The sequence below is a fragment of the Numenius arquata genome, chromosome 4, assembly GCF_964106895.1.
Source record: "Numenius arquata chromosome 4, bNumArq3.hap1.1, whole genome shotgun sequence".
NCBI lineage: Eukaryota > Metazoa > Chordata > Aves > Charadriiformes > Scolopacidae > Numenius > Numenius arquata.
The window spans coordinates 12,772,316-12,798,523 of record NC_133579.1 but is presented as its reverse complement, the minus strand read 5'-3'; the positions used below and the strand labels follow the sequence as shown (position 1 = coordinate 12,798,523).

The 26,208-nt window shown below is 34.5% G+C and overlaps 1 protein-coding gene across 1 annotated transcript in view; it reads left to right on the top strand.

The window, feature by feature from the left end:
• The window catches only part of SNTG1 (syntrophin gamma 1), a 150,331-nt gene that overhangs the window by 56,792 nt on the left and 67,331 nt on the right, over positions 1-26,208 (top strand). Inside the window, exon 11 of the mRNA XM_074146787.1 lies at positions 22,949-22,987. Coding sequence (XP_074002888.1) covers positions 22,949-22,987 — 39 coding nt within the window. The remainder of the gene's footprint in view (positions 1-22,948; positions 22,988-26,208) is intronic.

The window sequence follows — 26,208 nt, the reverse complement described above, 5'->3', positions numbered from 1 at the left end:
TCAAGCCTTTATTTTGAACAAAGTTCAAAAGTTCAGTTGAAAACATTACTTTAATCATATGCTTAAAATGTAATGCCTAATGAAAGAAACTGCTGCTAAGTTTCACTGATGAAAAGAGAGCAATAATACCTTATCTTTACAATGCTGAAGTTTGGGTAATTGTTTAGGGATTCTGTAAGTCACTAGGTAGAGGGGGTGGAAAGAAAATAAAAAAAAAAAAGGAGAAAAAAAACCCCAATTAGAATAATATGATCAGTTCCACATGTGGGAAGAATAAAATATCACAGGACTACATTCAGTGGTATTAGTGAGTTATTGAAATAAATTAGTAGTACATGTCTCATTTTTCTGGTGGGTACTACCACTAGTAAGAACATACTGTGGAATGTTATGTTACATCAATACATTCTTACATGTTACAGTGTCACTCATAATAACTGAGCATATATCACATTTCAGTTTTTTAGGTGAAATACCATGGCAGACCATCAGGATGCTCTGATATTAGTCATTTTGGAGTTTTCAGGAATTTTATGCTCTTAGATGCCTTGTGAATTGTGTATTACAATAATATTTAACTTTTTGTTCGTTACTGAGCTATGCGTGTTTGGAGCAAATCCAAAAAGATCAACATTAGCATCAAACCTCATACAGTGGCATATTCTGTAGTAGTGCAAAAGACAAATACTGTCTGTAATTACAAGTTGACAGCCATTTAAAATGAATCATAGAATCATAGAATCATTCAGGTTGGAAAAGACCCTTGGGATCATCGAGTCCAACCATCTACCCTGCTCTACAAAGTTCTTCCCTACACCATATCCACCAACACCACATCTAAATGACTCTTAAACTCATCCAAGGATGGTGGCTCAACCACCTCCCTGGGCAGCCCGTTCCAGTGTCTCATCACTCTTATTGTGAAGAATTTCTTCCTAATGTCTAGTCTAAACCTACTCTGTTGCAACTTGAAGCCATTCCCTCTTGTTCTATCGCTATTTGCTTGTGAGAAGAGACCAGCACCAACCTCTCTACAATGTCCTTTCAAGTAGTTACAGAGAGTGATGAGGTCTCCCCTCAGTCTCCTCTTCCTCAAACTAAACAGTCCCAGCTCCCTCAACCGCTCTTCATACGATTTACACTCCAGGCCCTTCACCAGCTTCGTTGCCCTCCTCTGCACTCGCTCCAGCACCTCGATATCTCTCTTGTATTGAGGTGCCCAAAACTGGACACAATACTCCAGGTGTGGCTCACCAGTGCTGAGTACAGGGGGACAAAACAACAGAAGATTATAGGAAGTCTTCAAAATATTGCCAATAGAGTATTTTTTACATTTATAATTTACTTTTCCCAAGACAGAAATACTTAGATAAATTATGTGCTATAAATGTACATTCAACTGTTTTTTAAGCAGTATTAGGCATTCATCTGCTTACAGAGTTCTGACACTTTGATTTTTTGTTCTGCATTGCATTCTAGACCTTGTAAAGGGAAGCCTATAGAGTTATTCATTCCGAAACTGATATTTAGGTCTCTGTAGGAACATTTAAAACTGAGATCTGAGCTTGTAACATACTGCTGCCATTTTTTTTCCATATATGGTTCTCCTAAGGCACATAGATCTAAGTGAATAAACGTAGTCAGTGCAGAATAAAAATTACATAAATCAAATCTAACCTGTTTTTCCTGCCTTCTTTAATGTGGGATGTTACCAGCCTGACATTTAAAAACACATCTGTTTCTATGACACTGTTATCAAGCTTTACATATGGTCTTGTCTCATATTTACTTACATTATGGGCAATTTGCTGCATGTCTTATTTTACTAACTTGTTGCCTTTACTTTGTCGACTGAAGAATTGTGGGATATTTTGTATCCTCTTGTGTGTACTGATTTAGCTGCAAATCATTTAGTACATTTAGTACATTTAGCTCCAGTGTGTTTCATCTGCACTTTTATAACTTTTATAATGTACCCAAGTTCAAAGGACAATGTCTAGCATGAGGCAGATCAGGAAAAAGAGTAGAAGAAAAGAATATTTCTTCCAGAATAGTCACCTTATCTGGGAAAGTAGCAGCAAGAAACTTCTGTCTTCACAGTTGGAGCATTTGTTATGACATATTCCGATTACAGTGACAGCACTCATCAAGATATGCAGTCTTGCAGTCTTGATTTGGAATATACATTGTAAACTTCAATTAGTCATGATAGCTTTTCAAATGAAATAAAATTGCCTTTCTGTACCAAACTTCTCCCAAATATGAAATCTATTAATGCTATTTTTAATAATATCTTTGTAGTTTTGCTGTACATACTATTGCAAGTCTTGCAACAGGCAATAATATCTAATAAAAATATTACCATCTGTATTGCTATAAATTGCCACTATACAGCTCTAAAATAGAGACAATAAAATCAAAAGCCCTTCTTTATAAATATTTTTCAAACAGAAGAACCACAATTTGCCTGTTAAATGTAAGCCTAAAAAAAGAAAGCCACGTTATTGCAGAGAGAGGGTTTTTTGCACTTTTTTATATGATGCTGTCACCCAGCAAAGAATCCCTGCACTTTATCTGATTCATCCAGTTTTGTATGGAGTCAAATTAAATTGTAGCCTTGCACTAGTATCTAAATCAAAGCAAAACATCAGAATATTCAATACTTCTTTAATCTATGTAGGATTTATATTAGGCTCTGAAACTCTTTCTCTTCCTTCATTCCATTATTATTGAAGGCTTAAGTTGACACAATGTAATAAAGACTATAATTATTTAGTTACGAGACACTTTGGAGGGATGTCATACTTGCTCTCAACATTCCACCCTGGTGAAAGGTAGCAAGGAACCTGTAATTAAGAAAAAAAAAAGATCTTCATTGATTTACAGTGGCAATGATGACAAGAATAAAGGAAGTAGGAGCAGTCTGACTGGGAACGCAGGTAAGCCACTTGAGAAGTAGCACATGGAAAAAAAAGTACTCATTATAAGTTGACCTTTCCTGCCAAAATGCCAAGCTGCCCTTTCAGAAGCAGTTGGAGACTTCCAGCTACTTTAACCTAGTTTTTGTTGTGCAATAAACTGTTCAATATTCCACAATTGGTTTATTTTAAGTGAGAGTGTGTTGGAAGTGGCTGTTGAAACAGCAACTGGGAATTGGGAGGCTAGGCAATAATAACCTTTTTTTTTGGTATGCCTCCTCTTTGCTGTCTTAAAAAAACACCACAAACATGAATATAATTGCTTGTATTTTAAAGCAAGGTTAGCTTGTTCTCAAATGTCTTTCCTCTTAATCACTTTAAAAATATAGTTCTAAAAGGTGGTTACATTGAAAGTTTTGCATTTCTTCCACAACCAATTAAAGATAAAAAAAAAAAAAAAAAAAAAAAAAAGTAGTAAAAGAAATTGAAATGCACTCAAAAAGCCATAAAACACCTCAGGGAATACATTATTAGTAGGCTAATGTGTTGAAAGCACTTTCTCCATTTGGTTGTCTTGCTTCATAAAGTGCTGTAGACATCCAGCGTGTTCAGGTAGTGCAGAGCTTATATTTGCCTGAGGAAGAGAATGGACTCAGAGGAAGAGGTAGGTAGATGGCTGGGGGAGAAGACAGGAATTTCAGCTGTTCTGGGAGAGTTTCAAGAGGATGGGGCAAACAAGCCCAGCTGATGGGGAAACAGACGAAAAAATAAAATAGCACTAGACAGAATGTGGTGCAGAGGAAATGAGCCCTGAATCCTTTGAATTTGCCATTTCTCTGCTAACAAAAGGTATTATGAAACTCTCTGACAAGTTTCTTGTCTCTTAAAAAGGCTTCGCATAGTTAAGTAGCAGACATCTGTGGGGAATATCTGAAAAGTCTGAAATTATAGCCATGCTGATCACCTGTGTGGGCATCAACATGATTGCAGGGTTCTTTGGGTTTTTTTTTTTCACTATTTTGTTTATTTCAGAATTAGGTAATTACATACAAAACTTATTTCAAAGACTATCATTGAGGTCATGAAGTCAAGCTTGAAAAACAGAGAATGAAGCACCTTGTTTCATTGTCATACCCCAATGCATGGTAGTCTGTGACTTACTGCACTGAAGAATTATTAATTTCCTGTGGAGATTTTCACCTTTTTCAACTGTTTATAATGACTATATGAGATGTTTCTGGTTTTTTCTTTTCTTTTTTTTTTTTTTTTATTTTTTTTTTAATTATTTCAAAAATTTTTTAACAATTTTACAGGCTAAAAAAAAAGGTACTTTCCAAATTAAACCAATCATGAAGTGTAGCACAGTGAAACAAAGGAGAATTTTATTTGCTGCATTTATGGAATCACTTGAGACAACTTTGGTTTTAAATAACCCTAACTTAGAAAGAAACACAAAGCACAGCTTCCATTGGGTTCTTTGAAATCTCTTGATTTTCCACCCTTTCTGATAAGTGTTTCAGGTTAGGAATCCTATAAAAGTTACGGTTAATGAATGAAAATATTTAGTTTAATTAGTTTTCTTGAATTAATTTAGGAACTTGCTGGCAAAGAATGGATAAAAATAGATTTTTTGGTGCCCTAAACATGAGGGTCTTTTTGCTTTTCTGGATTAGTCCTGATTCTTCAATAAAAATAACTGAACTTTGCTAATAAGTGAAACAGAGGTCCCAAAGTTGCAATGTTCTTCATAGAATCCAGAATTTCATCAGGTTTATTTCACCCTGGGGAAAGAACAGTGAGATCATAGAATGAAACCCTATCATTAAGATTAAGAGAAAAAAAGAAGTAAACTGCTTTAATGTTACGTATGTGTATATATGTAGATATGCATACAAATACGTACACAGAGAAAAAGATTTAGTAGACGTTAAATGTTAAGAAGGAAAGTATATTAAATCTATTAAAACTGTACAAAAATTTTTTTTGTTGCTTCATTTCTTTCTGAAATCAAAGCTGCAATCGTTTGGTATATGGAATAATGTCTCAGAAAGTATTAATCACATATATTTAATTGATATTACAATGACTGTACATTTTTATATTTGATGCAGGTAATCCATTCTTTACTCCCCAATTTTGTTTCTTTATGAGACAATTGTCAGTTATGCTTGGGTAGTCTGTCAAGAGAGCACTTTATGACCAAAGTGTACATACTGGGTTCCTAAATTCTATTATGGTATGAGATCTCCTGTGACAGGAAAAGTAGTCACTAATTTTTAGATATAGAGAGCGAGGAAATCATAAAACACTTCTGGAAAGGAGGCAACCAGGTAGTTAAAGAATGCCTGTTCATCTCACCTGTGAGTGCTTAATGGTTCAGTATCATAAAATACGACATAAAATGCAACCAAGGAGGAATTTGATGCATGTTAGTCCTTACACTTGCTTTTAGCTATATTAGCAGAAAGATGATGTAAGGTCAATGTAGATACACAATTTGGCTCTTTAACATGATAAATTCCAGTTTTATTCATGAGGCTACTTTTTGAATATCATAAGAAAAATTTTATTTCCATTTCAAATTACTGATATTCTACTACCAGGGTGATGCATAGAAACCACATAGAAAATCAGTAAAAAGTATTTTTGTAGTTCATTGTGCCACTAATACACTGACCACTTAAGTAACAGGATAAAATGATTTTTTCTCTTTAGATCAAATTGTTCAGAGGTAGATTTGAATATGTGCAACTAATATGTTGGTACAGACACGGAGTCTTAATAAAAAAAGCAGAGTAAAACCGTGTATGTCCAGATTCCAAAAATGTTTATAAATCTATTGGTGAATGATCATGCAAACTTATGGCAGTTTTCTCCAGGGAAGAATCTGTTACCTGCCTAGCAGAAAATATTGTTTTCATTGTGTTTATTTCCTAAGCTAATTTTGTAAGGTAATAAAAAGGATGAAAAACCTCCTATGGCATGTCAACATGCTGTGGCTTCTCACATCATTCAGCCGGTTTACCATTGTCAAAGGAGTTGTAGGAGTCCTTCTTTTCTGGTATCTGGTTGCCAAGGAACTAAACTTCTCTTTTTTGTAATTACTTTTTTGTAAAAGTGTAGGAATTGAATCTAAGTGATATCATAGAAATCTTAGGTGTTCGTCCCTGAAAAGGCAGGGTCCTCTCCACCCAAACTCCCTACGTAGTCAATGGATAGAAGAAAATGTCTTTAAGACTTGAAGAAAGTGAGCCAGTCCTCCTAACTTAGTCACTTACTTTTATCCCATTAACTATATAAAGAATGCAGACATCTCCAGAGGGTAATTCAATCTTCTTGAATTAAGTACCTATCTCTCCCGCTTCTAATAGGAAATGGCAAGAGGGTACTTTAGCATAGTAGCCTACAGGTAGGAAGAGTCACCCTGACATGAGAGACAGGATCTCTCCGTACTACTCAGCCTGCAGGCCTGGTGCCATCTGTCTCAACCCTGGCCAAAGGATGTCCAGAGACAGAGCAGGGCTGAGGCTCTGCTCCCCCTTCCAGAGACCATTCTCTTTGCTATCCATTGAGCCACATGTAAAACTCATGCCAATGCTGTTTAGCAGGAGGTAGAGCTCTCATCCAGGCTATCTGGTAGGATTCATCCAGTAGGAGTATTGCTTAAGTGCAGCAGATCATAGAATCATAGAATGGTTTGGGTTAGAAGGGACCTTAAAGATCATCGAGTTTCAACCCCCCTGCCATGGGCAGGGACACCTCCCGCTAGACCAGGTTGCTCAAAGCCCCATCCAGCCTGGCCTTGAACACCTCCAGGGATGGAGCATCCACAGCTTCTCTGGGCAACCTGTTGCAGTACCTCACCACCCTCACAGTAAAGACTTTCTTCCTAAGATCTAATATTATCTCCCCTCTTTCAGTTTAAAACCGTTACCCCTTGCTCTGTCACTCCACTCCCTGGTAAAGAGTTCCTTCCCATCTCTCCTGTAGGCCCCATTTAGGTACTGGAAGGCTGCTATAAGGTCTTCCCGGAATCTCCTTTCTCCAGGCTGAACAACCTCAACTCTTTCAGCCTGTCTTTATAGCAGAAGTGCTCCAGCCCTCTGATCATCTTTGTGGCCCTCTGCTGGACTAGTTCCAATAGGTCCATGCCCTTCCTGTGCTGAGGACTCCAGAGCTCAACACAGTACTCCAGGTGGGGTCTCACCAGTGCAGAATAGAGAGCCAGAATCACAATAGTAGCCTTATTATTGTATGGGGAAAATATGACTTCTAGTGGACATTTTTATATATATATATACTTAATATTTCTTCACTGGAGTACCAACCCACAGCTGCTGTGTAGATTTAGAACTCCTAGCATCCCTTTTATTGCTTTACTGTTCTATTCAGAAAGAAGAAAATATTCCTTTTAATGGAAAAGATAAACTGAGGGTTCCTGTTCATGGAAGAAGAAGGAGGTAATTAAAACATTATAGAAATAAAATGTTTGAATGATCTAAACTCTCTTTAGAAGGGAGAATAGATGAAAAGTTTGGTCCTCCAAACTTTTAGTAAGGTTGATTTTATTGGAAAATGTCCACAGAATTGTGAATATTTTTTTTAATTAGGACCATTCATAAAGGAAGGTACTGCCAAAGAGACAGAAGGAACTGACATTCAGACACCTGTTTTACCGTGTCAGATTCTCTTTTCGCTGTACTAATGTTATTACTCACTTCCATGAAGTATTCTGAGGTGTCGCAAGGATTTTTCTCCTCATGAGTTTTCCAGATGTCTGCAAAGAAACTCTTGGAGTTTATTATTGTAAAAAGAGTCATGGAAATGCAAATGCAAATATGAAGCAAATCTTGAAGGACACTAGCTTTATAGTTATTAAGTATTATACAAGTGAGCAATGACTACATAGAAGTTTAGGTTCTCAGCAGTGAGCAGTGTCATTCAATTTTACTTACTTTTCTATGATGCACTTGTTAGAGGGATTTAATATATTTTTACCACTTGTTTTGTTCTTTGCCAGGCAGAAAAACACAGGCTACTCATAATCTTGCATTTTAATAGTGCGTGAATTCTATTTAAATGTTTGCCTCATTTTGTAACGGTAGCAGTAGTAATTTTAAAGCGTTTTGTGTTTTTTCACTTCATGAATAAGGTGTTTCACAAGAAGAAATATGTCCTTAGGCTGACACAACTCCTATGGAGCTGTGGAGCTAAACATTCTTTTTCAGTTCCTCTTTAAACAATTGATAAACTATATAGACTATATGCATGTTTAACATCAGAATTATTTCCTTTTGCACCAGATCAACATAAATGGATCTTTATATTGCTGTATAAACATAATCTATAACTTCTAAAATAATGTAGCAAACAAAATTCTAAAAGGCTCTTGATAAACTGTTGTAAACAGATTATTTTAAAGTTATTTGCCTAATGAGATAGTATACCTCTCCTGACCATTTAGCAAAGTATGCCTGCACCTTAATTAAGCTACCTACCCTTGCTGCAGCAATATGGAGCACATTCATTTACCAAACAGTAACCATAAACAGCATTTTCATCTCAAATCGTAGTGACCAGAAGTCAGGAAAATATAGGATGCAATTTGAATTAAAAAAAAAAAAAAAAAGGATAGTCCCTAGGTTTGGATAGCAACTAGAACTCTCCAAGGCTTGCAGAAGGTTCTACCAGTAAATTAGGTTTCCATTCACAGAGCTGGATAGGTTGCAGGCCAAACCTAGCTTAAAGCAATTATAGCTGTCTGACCTCTGTTTAGTCTTCTGGTCCAAAACCCACTTCCCATTACCTTTATATGTTTATAGAACAAATCACAACAAATCACAGCTTATGCATGTTATGCTTACTTTTTTTTTAAAACCCTAAAGACAGACTCACAGAAACTTCCCATTTGCTTCTGGTTCTAATGCCATTCTTTCTTTACAATGGAATGAGTTAGAAGACGACAGTTTGCATCTTCACCAAGTCACCAACAAATAATAAAAAAAATCAACTTGACGCATTACTGGTCTGCGTAGCTCCACTGGCCGTTTGGTTTTTATCTGATCGGAACTACAACTCTGAGGCATGTTTTCTTTTGGATTTTAATAGACAAGAAACCTTTAGCTCTGGAAACATCAACCTTTCAGCTTAAAAATATCTTACATTTTTGCATGTTGATATCTTCTACCTCAAGTATTAGAATACAAGAAAAGTTAATACTAATAATGGGATTATTTTCAACATCACCTCTCTTTGAATCAGTCTGTCATTAGCTTCTTATCAGTTCTTTATATTGTTTGTTTCTTTTGCTATGTTTACTACTTTTTATTTCCTGTGGAGCACAGGGGAGTGTACCCAATACAGTGTGACCAGTAGTAAAGACCTTTTTTTACATTTTCATGTATGAATACTTGTATAATGAAAAATCAATAGATAGAAAAGAAAGTGCAATAAGGGGCATGGCTAAATGGTGAACTCTTCATTAACCTAAACCAGAAGAAAGAAATAGCAAAGTAGAATTTGTTGCTAAGGGTGGGCTCAGGAAGTATCTCATGAGTATGTAGAACCAGAAAGGTGTTAGAATGAGATGAGTAAATACTCTTTTGTATCAGAATTTACTCAAATGGTCAGTTGTAAAGAGATGATTGTCACCATTTATAAGTGTGACACAATCTTGAGCAATGTTGGAACACGTTAAAGACTAGACAGAAGACTATTTATACATTAACGAGAACAGTTTTAAATATACACATTCTCTGTAATTCCAACTGTGTCCTAATTACATTACTCATAAGCTAAAACAGATTGAACTGTTCTAAATCTATTTTCTCAGTACAGAATTTTTCTACATGGAATAAATAATGGTAAAGTAGAAATGATAAATTTTGTGTGGCTTAGAACACCCAGTGAATGGGGTTTCAGGGTAAAAGCTGTCTTTATATAGCTATGACTTCATTTCATTACCATTTATTTTAGTTGTGACCAGCTCAAAATGAAATCTTTTGCAAATTGTATTGTATGGTTTTTACTAATTTCTGCTAAGAACAGTTAGTACTCACAGTGAAAGAGTAATTCTATATTTGATATTAGGAATTGCTGCTTTTGTTCACCTATGGGCTTTTTTTCTACTTTGTCTTTGAGCTTATGATCTCATAGCAGCCTATTATTTATGAATAGGCATGATATTATTCAGATATTTAACTGCTTTGTTCAGTTCTAAGTTCTCCAGATAACACACCATTCTGATATATATTACTATTTTAAGTGTTACCATAATAATGTCAAGTTTATACAGCTAATTCCCACATTCTGACAATATATAACAGTGTAACCACATACAATTTCACTCATTATACATCATCTGTTTTTGTTGCAGCTTGACATACACATTTCACTTCTTGTAAATGATAGCTTTTGTGTTCTACTTATGCAACTGTCTTCATGGTTCATTATACCTTTGCTGAATAATTTGTTTCCTGATTTTTCTTTGAGCTATAGTGCTGTAGTAATTTTCAGAACATGTGTGTGCCACGCCTTTTTCTTTCAGGAAAGATAATATCCATGATTGATAACTAAATCTTCACTAGAATAATGAGAGAAGGCATTGTGGAAAAATTAATATTTTTTAAAATTTATTTCAGGAATTTAAGTATCATAAGGATGATTCTTTCTTTGATTTTTTTAATTATTATTTTATTTAAACTTGGAGAAGGTGACATATATTGATATCTTTAAAAGAAGAAATGCTATTATTTGTGTTTATTAACTTTTGACATGTTTTCCTTTGGCCTACAAGAACTATTGATATAGCAAGAATTTATATTTTTGACTAAATAATCTCTTTTACTGCTGAAATGCAAGTAGACAGTGAGTTGCTGTTCTGAAATCTGTTGACACAGATGGACTTTCAATGAAAGCTTAAAAATGTTTCTTGCACTTTACAAACTTTGTGACAACTCTCACTTATGCAGACATATTTCATTTTTAAATGGATTTGAAATTTATTTTACCTTTTTTTATGTTCTCTGTTGAAAATTTGTTTTCAAAGATATTTAGCCCAGTATAATGTAGCAAAATTCAATAAAAGTTCATAATTTTCTCATAGGCAAGTCTGAAATGCACATTTAAGCAAAAGTCATCTTTAAATATACTTGTATCCTCAGTGCTTGTCTTAGTCATTCTTAATGCCAGGAAACTGGCAATGCATGAGAGGGTGGGGAAAATTCTATTGAGTCTTAATTATTCAAAACACATCTTGCTTAAGGATTACAAGGTCATATCCAAGGCAAGAAAAATATACCATCTATTACTACTATGTCAATATAACATTATTGTTGTCAAAATTGAAATAGTCCTCAAATGAAGTTCAGTATTTAAGACATTTCTTAAATAAAAAATAAAAAAAAAGAGTTTGAAAATTAATTGGTTTCTGCAAAAAATTGTACCCTACCCTTTTTGGTACTTTGACATATTCTTCCTCTTGGCCTGCCTTTGGGCCGTGGTCCCCAGACAGACAGCTCTTTATACTTGTATATGACCATATTGCTCAGTATTTTGAGCATTCCTTTTCAGAAATATCAGAAGATACTTGAGAAAACTCATATTTACAAGGACTTTTTCTTAGTATTTTATAATGAATTCTTAGTTATGAGGTGAAATTGGAGATAAGTAGAAGGAACTACATTATTTAGGAGGGAAGTAAATTCAAGACTTCTCAAGTAGATTAAGGAGAGTCTGGCCTTTCCTGTTTACAGCAATGTAGAAGCTTTATTGCAAAAGAGTTTCTCATTGAAAACGAGCTCAGAGTATAACTGAATACAGTTCTAGAGTGAGTCTCTGATTAATCTGAATGCAGAGTACAATGAGCCCCATTGTGTATAAGGAGGAGGGACCAGACATATTTTACAAAATATGAAGATATGACCTTTAAATACAAAAGTACTACAAAGTGATTTTTTTAGTGTTTTAAGTGAAATTTAAAATGATTAGTTGTACGGATGAATGGTGAGCTTTCAGCAGAAACAAGTACTGAAAAACTAAGATTTTTATACCTATCTCACAGTGACATATGAAAATAATTTTTTTAGTATCAAATTTAGCAGTTGTGTTAATACCTACTTCATTGTCATGTGAATCTAATGTCTCAACAGCTATTTCATATTATGTCAACCAAATTATTTAAGTAATTTAGCTTACTTAATTTAGCTTACAAGCAGTTTGTTATCTGGTGCTGTCAGCCAAATTGTCTCATAAATATTGGTGTTCTTCCTGAAAGCTCCAAGAGAATAAAAGTGTGTAATTCTTATAGACAGAAAACCTGAAATTTGACACAATAGAACAAAGACTAGGTGTTCCTGTAATTTTATTTTTAATCCACTCAAACTAAAGTAAACAAAGTTGGATTGGTGGTGGGATGGCAAAAGATACAATACTTCTAAAGACTGCAGAAAGCCTCTTTAGCTTTAGCCTTAGGTAAAGGTATTTGTCTAGGCCACTGGCAACTGGCCAATTTATTGAACCTTGCCAGCAGGAATTAGTTTAGACTGATATGCTATGGTATAGGAATTAAATGTATTTTAAAAATCACCAGCTACATTTCTACGGGGCATTGGGTTCTGTCAAGAGGGTTAATTGTCTCATGTGTTATATATAATTGTGTAAAATTCCCCATTTCTTCTGCCATTTTACTGCCTCCTTTGTCTTATTAAATGCCAGAGTGTGAACTGCAAATGTTGTTATCTACCAAAGTGAGGAGTCCTGAAAAATGCAAACCTTGGCAAACTCTGAACTCTTCACGGGGAAGGTCAGAAGCCTGAGGGTGTAGGAACAAAATAGGTTCAGCTGCAGTCTTCAACAAACTGCCTCTCATTCTGTTTCAGCCAAGTCAGAGTGAAAAGACCAGGTAGGCAAGAGAAGCCTAGAAGGCAAGGAACCATGTGACTGAGTAAAGAAACAACTGAAAAGTTGTGAATAGGAATTTTGGGGGGAAGGAAAACGAGGAAAGTAATGATGAGAATATAAATTCTGTCATGAAGTATTTTACTTCCAGCACCTGCTAATGATGCAAGTGGAAACTTTAAATGGGAACCAAAACTATTGATGTCTCAAACCAAATCTTAAACTGAATTTGTAGGAGTTAGGGTTTGCAGTTCCCTTCCCAAAGAAGGCTGAGGAGGGAGGAGGATTCCTCAATTGGAGCATACCTGATAGAGAAATCTTAAGAAGTAGATAGAGAAAATGCACGGGAAAGCTGTCAAACCAAGTGAAATCTGTAATCGGAGGGTGTGGATAAGATGATTGGCAGCAAGCCAGGAAGATCCACAGTAGCACCTACTGTGAATGAGGAAAACCTGACCAACAAGAGGTTTCTATTCACAAGACTTCTTCACTGGGAAATGTTCCCTTCTCAGGCAGGGATGCATTACAGTGCTGCCCACAGTAACTGAAATTTCAAGCCTAATGACCAAGTGGAGAAAAAATAAAATGAAAACCTGGCAGGATGGAAAAGCTGTGAGATTAATGATCATAATTCCCATGAAGAAGAGATGTATTGGTCATGAGTGACTCACTCCTCTGTGTGATGAAAAATTTGGGCTAGTGACTGGAGCTAACATTGTGGGAAGCCATCTGTCTCCAAGGAGTTTAAATCTGAGGGATGTTGCCAAAGCCATCTAGCCAAATGACAATTAACTGGGACTGCTCATTCATGTGGGCATGACTGATTTCAGCGTGACTCTAAGCAGATCAAAAGTGACTACGAGACTCTTGGAGGAAGGCTGAGGGGGTCAGAGCTGTTGTAATGTGCTAACCAATCCTCCTGGTCATGCAGGAAAAATGTGTCCTACGATGTCTGTGTGCAGAAGCAGTGTCACCAAAGAGGGCTTGGGCTTCTTTGACAACAGCATGAACTTGCAAGGGAATACAGGGTGAAATGGAACTGCTTAGCCTGAAGAGAAGAATAATGTTTCAACTTTAGAAAGGCTACACAAAGAGCAGGCAGTTTCTTCTTTTTTTCTGTGATGGATTACGTGAGAACTAATGGGCTTAAACTGCAACCAGAAAGAGTGTTTTGATATAAGTAAAACTTCCAGTGCTAAGTAGAGCTGTACTTGCTAATAGAATGACTCATAAGGCATCGAGAGTGCCATCATGGCAGGACTGCACAAGTGAGCTGGGCAGACATCTTTGATCTATTGAGTTGCATTTCAGCCATATGTTTCTATTCGTCTGTATTGTCGTGGAATGAACATAGTCATATCAGCGCTTGCAACTGCATTCAAAAATACTAGGATAAGATAAACTATGGCTACGATTAGACTAAAGTTTTTCCTCCATTTCTTTGGCATTCTGTGAAAACTTCTCTAAGTAAATACTATATACTAGATATTATATTGTCTAAATATTAATTGTAATGAAATTGTAAGTGAAAAGTAAAATTGAAATTGGAGTTATCTACATTATTTAATTTCCTTGATAAATAAGTAAGTATGAAATCTGACGTTTTAAACCAGGAAAGATGTATAGACCTATTTTTATCAATTTAATAATCTGGTTTCTGCTGGAAGAATGCCATGGAGTTGCTTATTCTTTAGTAACAGAGGTACTAAGAGCTGCAGACCTGTTAATCAACCATCTAAACTAGATAATCAACCATCTGATTGATTATTTATGTTTAGATAATTATTTACATTGAAATCCATCCTTGTTAAATACCAATCTCATCACCTCAAGTGCTATGTCATTCTAACACTAGGTACATACAGTGGATATTCATTTTTAGATTTGATTTTTCCTTCATGACTTTAACTCCCTTATTAATTACTATGATTTACCAAAATTATAACATAAATACTTTCCAAATGACAAACACCCAGCCTTGTTTTTTTCTATACGCATAATGTCTTCTTTCTCATCATCCAAGTTTCATAACACAGATATTATAATGCATTAAATAAATGTAAGTCTTGCGTACTACATTTACCCTTGTAAACTATGTATCAGCTCTGAAAAAAATTATTCCACCACCAAAAAAATTCTGACTAGATCAATGACATTTCTTAATCATATCTAGCATGTGTTCAATAAGATTATTTTCCTTTTCAACAGTTTGTGTATTCAAGCATTTCTCATGGGTGTTTGTACAGACGGATGTGTATTGTGGCCATGATTTTGTGAAACAGAGTGATCCAGGGTTTTCTTCACTGTGCTCTTACTTCAAAATCTATTTCTTTGTCTTAACCTCATTCTTTTGACAAGTGCAGATATCTTGAAGCTCCTGGGTGTTGATGTTTAGATCTACTGATGTGTTGAGGATGTAACTGCTTATTTTGCATTTTGTCGTCTACTAAAATAGTCATTATGAACTGCTACTCCTACCATATTCTGAACATTTATGAGTTTTTGCTGTGTTCTCAGTCCAACTAAAGTAAAGTATAATAACTCAAGCAGACTATTTTAAACTAGCTCAGGTAGTGAAGTTTGGAAATTTAGGATCCCACAATAAGTCAATTATAGTCTATGGAAACAAATTGTAGATTTCTAGTGCCAAGCATTATCTACCAACTATTATTGTTTCCTTGTTGTGTCTTTCTTTTAGCAGTGAGAGTTTTGAAAGTTTAGAATTTCTTTTATTTAATTTTTAACATAAGTCCTAATAACTATTGTATAGAGGAAGGATATAGCAACAGAAAAGAAAAACATTATTGAAAAATAGGGTGGATTCAACAAAACTTTCCTTGAATGATGAGAATTCAGAGAAAAATATATATTCTGGAGGCCTCTGATAGCTGCTAGACTCTAGCATTTCCAGCTATAGAAGATATATAAGGTTTATATTTAAAGTATTGTGAATACAAGTGACTTAAAATTCATAATTAAAAAAAAAAAAATTAGGTAGGGGAATCTGGAATTGTTATATTTCAGATGGAAGTCCTTGATATCTTCAAAGGAAATTGAATTGATAGTTGCTAGGTACACTGTATCTTTACTTGAGAATCTATGTTTGTTTTCTTAACAAGAAGTAAAATGGATTTGAATACCTTGAAGTATTCAGATGGATTTCCATTGCAAACTCTTTTTCTTTGGTGGATACTAAAATTGTTTTAAATTGCAAATGAAAAAGGTACTCAAGAGGAATATATTTCACTATTTTGTGAGTAGATGTTTTCCTGATGATTACCTACACCAGCTTTTTTTACTCTTAGCGTGATTGATAACTGCAGTAATATACTCCAATGAGCAACCACTATTATGATATAAACCACAATTATCCAGTTGTTTTGCGTTATCTGAAGCAGTGCTTCTTGTATCTGCTTGTGAGTCATTTTTTTCATGGTTTTTTCAATTCATATTGTTCACAGTCTTTCTGGTAAATCCTCAGTAGAGTGACATATGTTTCTCGCTTTCAGATGGGACCATAATAACTTTTTCAGGCACTGAAAATAGGTTTTCAGCTGTTGCCATTGTTTCTTTAATAATATGCGTGCTGCTGCTGGTATTTTAATTATGGAGATTCACTGTTGTGAAACTGTGTTGTTTGTAGCACAAGTATCTTCTTTAAAGAAGCACAATAACAATATTATCATTAAGGTAGTGTCCAAATTTAAGAATATGTGTTAAATATTGCAGGATTAAATGAAATTATTAATCTGTTAAGTGAACCTTTTTTTTTATTCATTTAAGTAAAAGTAATTGCAGTCCTATTATTGGAACATCACAGATTTGTGAAGACTAGGTTTTGTGCTTTTGTCCTTAGGGCTCCCACTATAATCTCATGTAATAGGCACAAATCTGGCATTTCTTTATAATATCCATCCATTACTGCTGTGGTGGTAGTGCTCAGTGCATCACTGAGTCCTTTTGAGTGAGAAAGCAAATGAAAGCAGTTTGATGGTATTCAGATTTGCAATCATAGTTCAGATGGCCATTTGTCCTTCAGCAGTGCTCTTACATGCCATAAATTGATAATAACTCTCAATATACAACTCTATTCTTTCCATACATCAGTTCAAGGCCTCTGTTAGGAATCATTTGTATTCAACTACCTGATTTGTTTTCTGGGGAAGCATTCCTGAGTCTTACTAGCCACCCTTTGTTGTCTCCAAAAGTATTTATCAAATATCTGCATGTATGGGTGCTCACCAAAACATGCAAGCTCTCTGTATCCTTTGTACAACTGGCTAATACAGGGACAGTCAGTACAAGAATTTAAAAGGAAGCTTGTAGAATTATTGGACTGCTTTCCAGATGAGACCTCAAGACTATCTCATGCCTTTCTTCTCTACCTATATGTAGTTTTCAAAGGAAAACTTTTAGTTTCCAGATGGATTAAGATGATCCACAAGAACTTTCAGTGCTAATACTGAACCAGAATAACCATCCATCTAGTCCAGTGTCTGGCGATAGCAAAAATATAGTTGTATTTCCCTTTGTCTTTCCAGCCAGCTGCTACTTTGGGACTTCCTCAGTCAGCTGATAAGGGACTTCCTGAATTATGTCTACTGTGTCTTAATTGTCTATACTCCTTAAAAGTATTTGATCTCTTTTTGTAATTTTTTTGACTCCTAAGAGAGATTTTATAACATTTATTATATAAGTTGAAGCATGTATCATCTTGTTTCTCACTTTTGTTCTCAACTAGAAACCCCAGTGAGAATGATTCAGCCTACAGGCATCTATAGGAACAGACTCTAAAGCAGAGGTCATGTTTATGCATTATTCAGTGTTGTATCAAGCCTCTCCTCTATCTAAATGTTCATATATTCAGGTTTTTTTCTTCCTTCCTTCCTTCAATGAACTTGATGCTGACTTCATTCAGGCTGAGTCCATTTTCAAACCAGTGTATCTAGTCTTGAGAATAATCTGTATTATGCATGAAAATACTAGAAATCATGGCAGTAATCCCAATCTTTCTATCCTTTGAACCATTTAGCTGGTAATATGTGATCAACAGACAATAGAGAATGGCATCATCCCTGGTAGGTCAGGAAGCAGACATAAATGCTACATTAAATAGTTCCTGTGCACCCATATATTCCAGAGCACATTTACAGATGTAAATCATCATTTGCAAGATGACTTTGCATATTGTAACTTATATGGTTTTTCAGCCTAAACTCCAAAACCTACTACAGCTTGTAAAACCAGCATCAAGAATTCCTCTATTCAGTCTATAGGCAGCTATACATATATTTGAATGAATTCAACAAAATATGATGCATTTTGTGTGAATGGTTGCACACTTCTTTTAAATTTCCTGGTTCCCTGCTTTTTTCAATGCACATATACTCTTGAATAACAAAATTTCACAATGTTACCGGAACTTACCTATCAAAATGAGTAAGCAGAAGCCTAACAAGGACAGAAAATAAGACTAACCAATTAATAATTCCAAATGTTATTTATTTAGTCTTTCTTAGTCATTCATTGTCATAAGATTGTCACAGCGTGGATTCATGGTTTTTTCCAAAGTGCTCCAAATTGTAATAATCTTGCTACCTGTTCGCAGTTACTTAACATCCCAATGGCATGAACTGTATTGTTGCTTTAATGCATGAGATGAAGTTAAGAACTATTTAATGAATTTACATTCTTGTCAAGCTATTATATTTTAATTAGCCATTAATGAATATAAATCAGTATACAGTCTAAGTTTTTTAGGGAAATCCAGATATATGGCCAGAATAAATTAAAATAATAAAGGGTTCTTTTTTAATTGGAAAATTTCTGATAAGGAAGGAGACCTGCAGTTACATGACATCTACAGGCTGCAAGAAAATCATAGATTTTCATATGTGAAAGTGTGGGAGAATCTGATTGACTGTCTGACACAGGAAAATACTGAGCATGAGCTAGTGCCTACTCACTCCAAATGTCCTTCAGTCTTGGATGTTCTGTAGGTGCTCCAAGGGAATGGTCTCTGTCAAGCACCCTGTCCTGGAAACTAACATCTACTATATTATTGTTTCTTGCAGATGACCAGTTGTGATACCTGAAACTCACAGTGTCATTAAACTTTTTTTCCCAGTATAACATTAGAATTGTGAGTCTCTCATTTATAATACAGTTTTTCAGGAAATAGAATTAAAGCAAGTATGAGACACATAGAGTTTTCAAACATATGATTGCTTCTATTTAAATATTTAAGAATTGGAAAAAACTTAAATCAATGCCCTTATCTCTAGATCATACTGCCCTTAAGAGTTCTTAGGGCAATACATGCTCATTGAAAGGCTCATCTTCTCACAAGGATCCTGTGATTACCTTGGAATAGCAAATTTCATTAACATAAATAGGTGAAAAAGGTCAAACAAACACCTAATAAATAGTGGTTTTGAGATTATGCTTTAAAATCCTCCTGTGGAAACTGAAAATAGTTATTGTAGTGCTATTTGCTCAAAGACGGTCTGCAGTAGTAGCTCTCAGAGGAGTGAACAATTCAGTTCAGTTTCATCTGAATGTTTGGAAGTTTAAAATCCAGTCCTTGCAGGGTTAACCAGCTGCATTCCAACAGAGCGCAACAAATATAAGGTACAATTCACACAAAATACTATGGATGAGTATCTTCTGAATTACTGGTTCTCTGTCATGAAGACAGTTAAATAAAATAAAATTAAAAAAAAAAACCAAAACAACACAAAAGTTGCAATTGTGCACACATGAAGCCAAAGCCTGTTCATCTGCTCACTCTGCTGAGGAATCATGTGTTCCATGTTCTTATTTATTTCTTCTGCAGAACAGGCACAGCCGTCACTATGAAAACTATCCGTCTCTGGTGGCAACATCTAGTGCACAAAATCAACTGGATTTGACCATGGTGCACTCGTCTTTATGTCTCACTTCATATCATTTCCCTGTCGAGTATTCTTCATGACTATGATGTCCTAACATATTTGACCGTAACGTATTTTTGAACATATCTAGTTGTGTATGTTTGTACCCTTATCACAATCAATTATGTTTCAAAGCATTCTTCTGTGATAGCTTCCACTCAAATCTGTTCTTCCATTATTGGTCTCTTATCAATGTCACTGGGCTATTTACTAGTCAGATGCAATATACTGAAGAGACCGTATTTTTGACCCTTTCTTCCAAGTTAAGGTGATCACCAAATCCCAAACTACTTCCTCTATGGCATTCTTAGAATTTTTTTCCTAATCTGCATTCATGGAAGGTGAACCAGAATAGAATTTCACCTCTCATCACCTGTTTTTATGAACATGAAGTAGAAGCAGATGCTTCTTGCTAGCTTCACTTCAGCTTTCATAATGCTTCCTGCAGCTTTGCCTTCAGAACAGAATTTGTTTATTAGCTTCTCCTTTTGTCTCCTTTTGTGCCACTCCTCATTTCTTATTGCTCTGGATAAACACATCTTTTAAAGAATGTTCTCAGAGCACCTGTCTTTCTTTCATAGTGTAGTATCTACCAGGATGCTTTATTTAAAAATATTATGTGCATATATGTTTGCAGTGTATCATACTCCTGTCCTCTGATGAATACAAATCTTATTCATTTGCATCAGTTACATAGTGTTGTATGCTGTGATTGTGCTTAATAAATAATAGTATTACAGTAAGTTCAGTAATGTTATGGAATACTGAAGGAACATTTCTCTTTTAGATATCTACGTATCTTGATTGATAGACTATTGATAGATTTGATAGATAATCTATCAAGTAACAGAAGACTTTTTTTCTCTTTTCATTTGTGAAAAATGTTTACAGTTAGATTTTAATACTTGAGAATTGGCGGGTCTGGATTATCTGTACAGTAAATTTTACTCAGTGTATTTTGTAACATGGTGGAAAGAACAATTTTGCCATTTTTTTTTTTTTCCTTTTTCCTGTATTCTCAAGACAGTGTATTTCATAATCTTAAATATCGGTGACTTCTGCTGCCTAATTGTATAACTTTTTTGGGTTTTATGTAACATCCAAAATTTATGCATATGAATGATAAACATTTAGAGTGTTCCTGAAACTAATCACAGTTAACAATTTTTAGTTCCAGGTAGAACTGAACACCTATAGTGCAGTTTGCAAACTATAACACAATTAAAAATAATGTATTTCAAGAAGTCATCACCATATTACCTGAAAGATAAACATGATTGTTTTAATTCATTAAAGTAACAACAATTACAACAACCATGCAATGTAGGTGTTAGATCGTACTTTAAAATGTGAACTGGAAATTTGTGAATGAGAAAATGATGCTTGGATCATGCATTTACATTTCCCAGGAACACTTAAAAGAACACAGGGCTCCCAATGTACTTTATTTCTGTTAAAAAAAATAATCTCTATATAAGAAGTAAATAAAAATGCTATCAAAGTATTTAATATGTAACTGTAACTTGCCCCTAAGGAGGTCTTTGCAATATTTTGTTTATAATAGTTAAATCTCTTTTTCTTGACAATGTTTTTTCATAACTTAAATTTTTCACATTATTGTCTGTATTGTCTTTACTTAAACTAGAAGGAAACAGACAGTTTTGACAAGGATTTTAATAGCACCTACTAACACAAACAGGGATTTATTATGCTGGAGTATTTAATGTCAGATTTAGGAATAAATCCCAAAAGTCTTGAAATCTCTGCTTCTCTGTCAAAAACCTGTGTTTTTTTATCTACCTTTTCTTTTAAGAAATCATGTAAGATAGTTGGTGTCTTATAAAGTGTATCCACCACACTTTGTCCCCCAAATGTCCTAGCTCCTCTAATGCTTCCCCTTAACTTACATTGAAGAAAGGAGGAAACTGAAGCTGATGTACATGCCAAGAAGGGAGGGTGGAAATATTCTTCTGACACTTTTGAGTCAGGATACATTTAAAAGCCAACTGAAATTACTTGCCAGCATGTTTTTGACAGTGAGAATTATCCTTTGATAGCAAAACTGTGGGATGTCAGTGACAGACCCACAGACTTGCTCAGTATTTGCATTAAGAATGCAGAGGTTACCACTGCAGCAAACAGTCTGTTTATGAAGTCTCCAAAACACAGTACCGCTCACATCTCCGCATATAGTTGTTTAAAGATGATGTTGTAAACACTGGAGGAAATTTGATGGTGATTCTTCTTTTCTTCTAAAAGATATGATACATTTAGTTAAAACAGTGTAAATGTTATCCTGTGGTTTCAGGGCTTTCAGGGCTATATACTTGATTCCTAGTTGACAATGTCTTTAAATTAAAGATGTCTTTTGTTCATTTACTTCTAGCTACAAAAACAATTGTGAAGAGTTAACATAAGAGTAAAAAATAAATTCTAAGTATTAATTATCTGTCATGAGCGTGCATGGTAGATTTACTAGGTTTTCTCAAAAGCTTCCAAGGCTTCTGCTTAAAGTAAAAAAGAACATTTTTGTTCTACTAATGGCAGGATTGGGTATGTTCCACACTTAATTCTCCTTGTATTGGACGCTTTTATGTCAGAAAGCTGGCAATGTTTATATAGATGAAGTCAGTGGTCTGCAGGGCTAAGTACAAACTCCCCATGAATCAGGGGTCTCAGACTGGTTTCCTCCTAGGGGTATTGCTGAATGTTTTAAGAAAAAAATACCTGAAAAATTACCAAAAATGATTTTGCACACTTGATTTTGCACCTAGAATACAAGGATAGAGTAAGGGACATTTCAAAGTCTATTCTAGTCCAATTTTCCATCATTCTTTAAGGAAAGGAATTTGCTTAAAGCTTGATGACTTTAGTGGATGGCAGTAAGTTGTTCTGAATTACTTATATAGTTAAGTACTGTCATGGAAGTGTAAGACCAACAAAAGATGTTCCAAAAATCAGTCACGAAAAAGGTAAAATGGTAAAATTTAACAGGGATTTTATACTACAAAATGTCCAATTATTCACATGAGCTTGTCAAAATTTCAGTCCCTTTACTGCAGCAGATTTTTTTTTTTTTTTAGATACATAATTTGGAAGGGAGTGTCTGGTATATGTCTCTAAAATTCAATGTTTGTTTTTTATCTTTTTTTTTTCTTCTAATGACTGAGTATTAATCTATTTCTTTATTCATTTTTATAGATTAAAAAAATCAACAGGAATTTTCCCGTAAACCAGCAGGTAAGAAAATGAAAATTTGGAGTTCTTCCATTTATAATTCTCCTGTCAACTGTATTTAATTCTCTGGTAGCTGTTCATTATTCTAGTTCAAGGATTGTCAGTAGATTTTTTTCAGAGAGTACCTTGCTGCCTCAAAATAGGTGGGTTTTTTTTCTGAAGTCAAAGGGAACTGGAGTATTTGGTCAAACTAAGAACATGCCTAAACTTTTCAAATTAACCTGTTTAATGCACATATATATTTATATATATAAAAATATAAAAATAATAGTTTTCTTTAGAATGCATCTTACCCATTTTACTATAAAAAGGGAGATGGGATTCTTATGCTTTACAGAATTAGCCAGTATCCATCAATGTTCTAAAATTCTAAAAACATATGAATTCTATTGTCCAAATGAAGGCATAAAAAATAATATTTGCACAAGTTTATGGAAGAAACCAGTAGCAGAATTTGGAACAAACTGAATAATCTGACTGCCTCCAAGTTTATCCATTGTCAGTCTCATGTTACTGGAAGACACTTCAATGTCCTAAAAAAAGGGAGTAACATTCCTTGAATAGAGATGGTTTCTTGCAAAACGCATCATAAGCACAATTGCTGTTCTTCTCTACAGCTGTGTAGCAGATGGTTGGATCCATGAGGTAAAGAGATAGAACTGTGTGTCTTGAGAAATTTGTTCTTTCCACAATTTTTAAGATTTTTTTTTTAAAGAAGTAAATTTACAGGCAATTCAAGGTTTAAGGCTGAAATTCTGAGGTTTTAGTTGCTAGAGACCATTGTAATAATGGACAACAGCCACAATTCCTCAAAAGGATCAGCATATATTTTAGAAGCTAGATAAGAAAAGCATGAATAAAAATATTCAGGGTAAAGCTCAGTACACTGTAAAGTGATGGAAGATTAATTTGGAACATAGTCTGTTCCCATACTACAGTAATGCCATTAATTGTTCTATGATATAGCACAACAACAGTTGAATATGTGACCATTTAGTGGTGGGCTACTCATCACAGAGTACATGTTTAGTAAATTAAACCAGTTAATTAAGTATACCTGTGTTGTGTATCACAACTATTACATAATGAGGATTTCTTTTTAAGAAACTTGTAATAAGGAGAAACAGAAAAATCTGATTCATCAGAAGGAACAAATTACTTCCTTGTAGAATGAGAGAAATATCTATAAGACTGAACTGTAAACTTGCCTTCAAGAGGACAGATTTGAGGAAGGAAAGTGCTTTCACCTCCCTTACAAGACATCTTCAGCCAGTCAACATATTTCTCAGTTCCCTGTCTTTGGTCCAACTTTTTTAATATGGAACTACTAATGTGGAATAGTGTCGCATGTAACTCCCAAGGGAGGGTGTATTACTGTTTTGTTTGCTGCTTTGTTCATGAAAAGGTCCACAAATCATATGAATGACAATTTAATAATAATAACAACAATAACAACTGTCAATGCTGTCAATAACAGAAATAGTAACTATATGGTTATGTATAAAAGAAATTATAATAAATAAACCATAGTAAACAATTAGGTGCATTTTTATTTGCCTTTGATTCTCAATTCTTCAGCTGTAGTACAATTACTCAGAGTTTTAGATCCTTTTGTCTCAGTCTTGCCTCCTGAAGTCAGAGAAAGGTAGTGGTTTGTCACATTCAGCAATTGAAAATAGCACTTGCATTTGGACATTTTCAGAACAGTTTCTATAACATCAGTTGCTGGTAGTGGCAAATAAATGCTCCTATCTCAAAAGAAGGAAGAACAAAATGCCTAATAAACAAAAAATAGTTAACTAGCTCCATTTTCACTCTTATGTGTTACTCTGGACTTATTTTTTGCTTTTATTACTGTGAAAAACAAAAAAGACAACAAAAATATAAACAACAGTTATAATGTCCCACCAGGCTAACTTATAAATTCCGTGATCTCTGCTGTTTGGATACTCTTGGCATGCATGGTCAGTAAGGCATTTTCCTAATCATTAGAATTCCAGTGGAAAGCAGAAATAACTCTCTTGGCTTGAACAGTGTGTTGGTCATGTTGTCTGTTAGGGCAGCCTGCAATTAATGCTTTCTTCTCTCATCAGCATCAATCACTTTATTCCAAAGGAATTACCATGGACCATTTCAAGAAAGTCAGACAAAAGATCAAACTGAAAAGAGAAAGGCCGATTTGATGGGCAGTGAGACTGATAAGATCTCAATGCTCATTAAATACTGGAAAAGGAAAAGGTTTATTGATCTATGGGTATCTTGAAATTTTAGGGAATATTAATTTCAAAAATAGACTCCCATTTGGTTTACCTTATGTAAAGAGGCTTGCAGTTTTTTATTGTAGAAGGGACTAAGAAATATAACCTAATTTTTGTTAAATATGGTATTTCTGAGAAGAGTCAGAAAAGACTCATGGATGTACAGTTAATTTCTGGCTTCTGGTATGCAGCAGACATTAACATGGTATACAGGGAAGGAACTGTCCTTTTTATTTGTTACATTAGGACATTATTCTTTAGCTGAATATTAAATTATCATCTTGACTACTTTTGTCATCTTGACATTTATTTCAATAAAATACATTTTTGTCTAAGAGGTTGAATAGCTAGTTTTAACTTGTTTCTGCAAGCACATCATGAACTTGAACTCTGAAACTGATCTGATTGGGATTTTACTTCTAGATTTTTTCTTACAATATATTTTACCTAACATGATTAATCCAAACTACAAGAAAGTTATGTTTAGGATGGAAATGCCTCTATGTCTTATTGTATGGCTTATGCATTTTGTTCGATAAAAAGCAGTGATAAGACAAACTCCGACAGTTTCTAAGTCCCTATAATGAAATGTCTTTAAAGTCACTTTATTGAAAAACACCTATTGACTAAGAATTTTTAGAGTACTATCTTTAATCAATACAGGTGCAAAAGGTTTGTATGATCGTATGGCTTTTCAGTTCTTGCCCAGTGATAAAAATTTTACAGTATATTTTACATTTCTTCCCCATATATCTATCTAAAAGATTCATGATAAATACCAATCGATTTCAGTATTTAACCTTTTCTGTCAAATATCCTCCTTTTGCTAAATACTCAGTTATTAAGGGGATTAATATCATTCTCACATTTAGATATTACTAGTATCTAAAATTCATGTGAAACTTCTGACTTTACACCTTTGTCTATATAAGCAAAACTGTCTGTAGAATTTTCCAACAGTGGCAA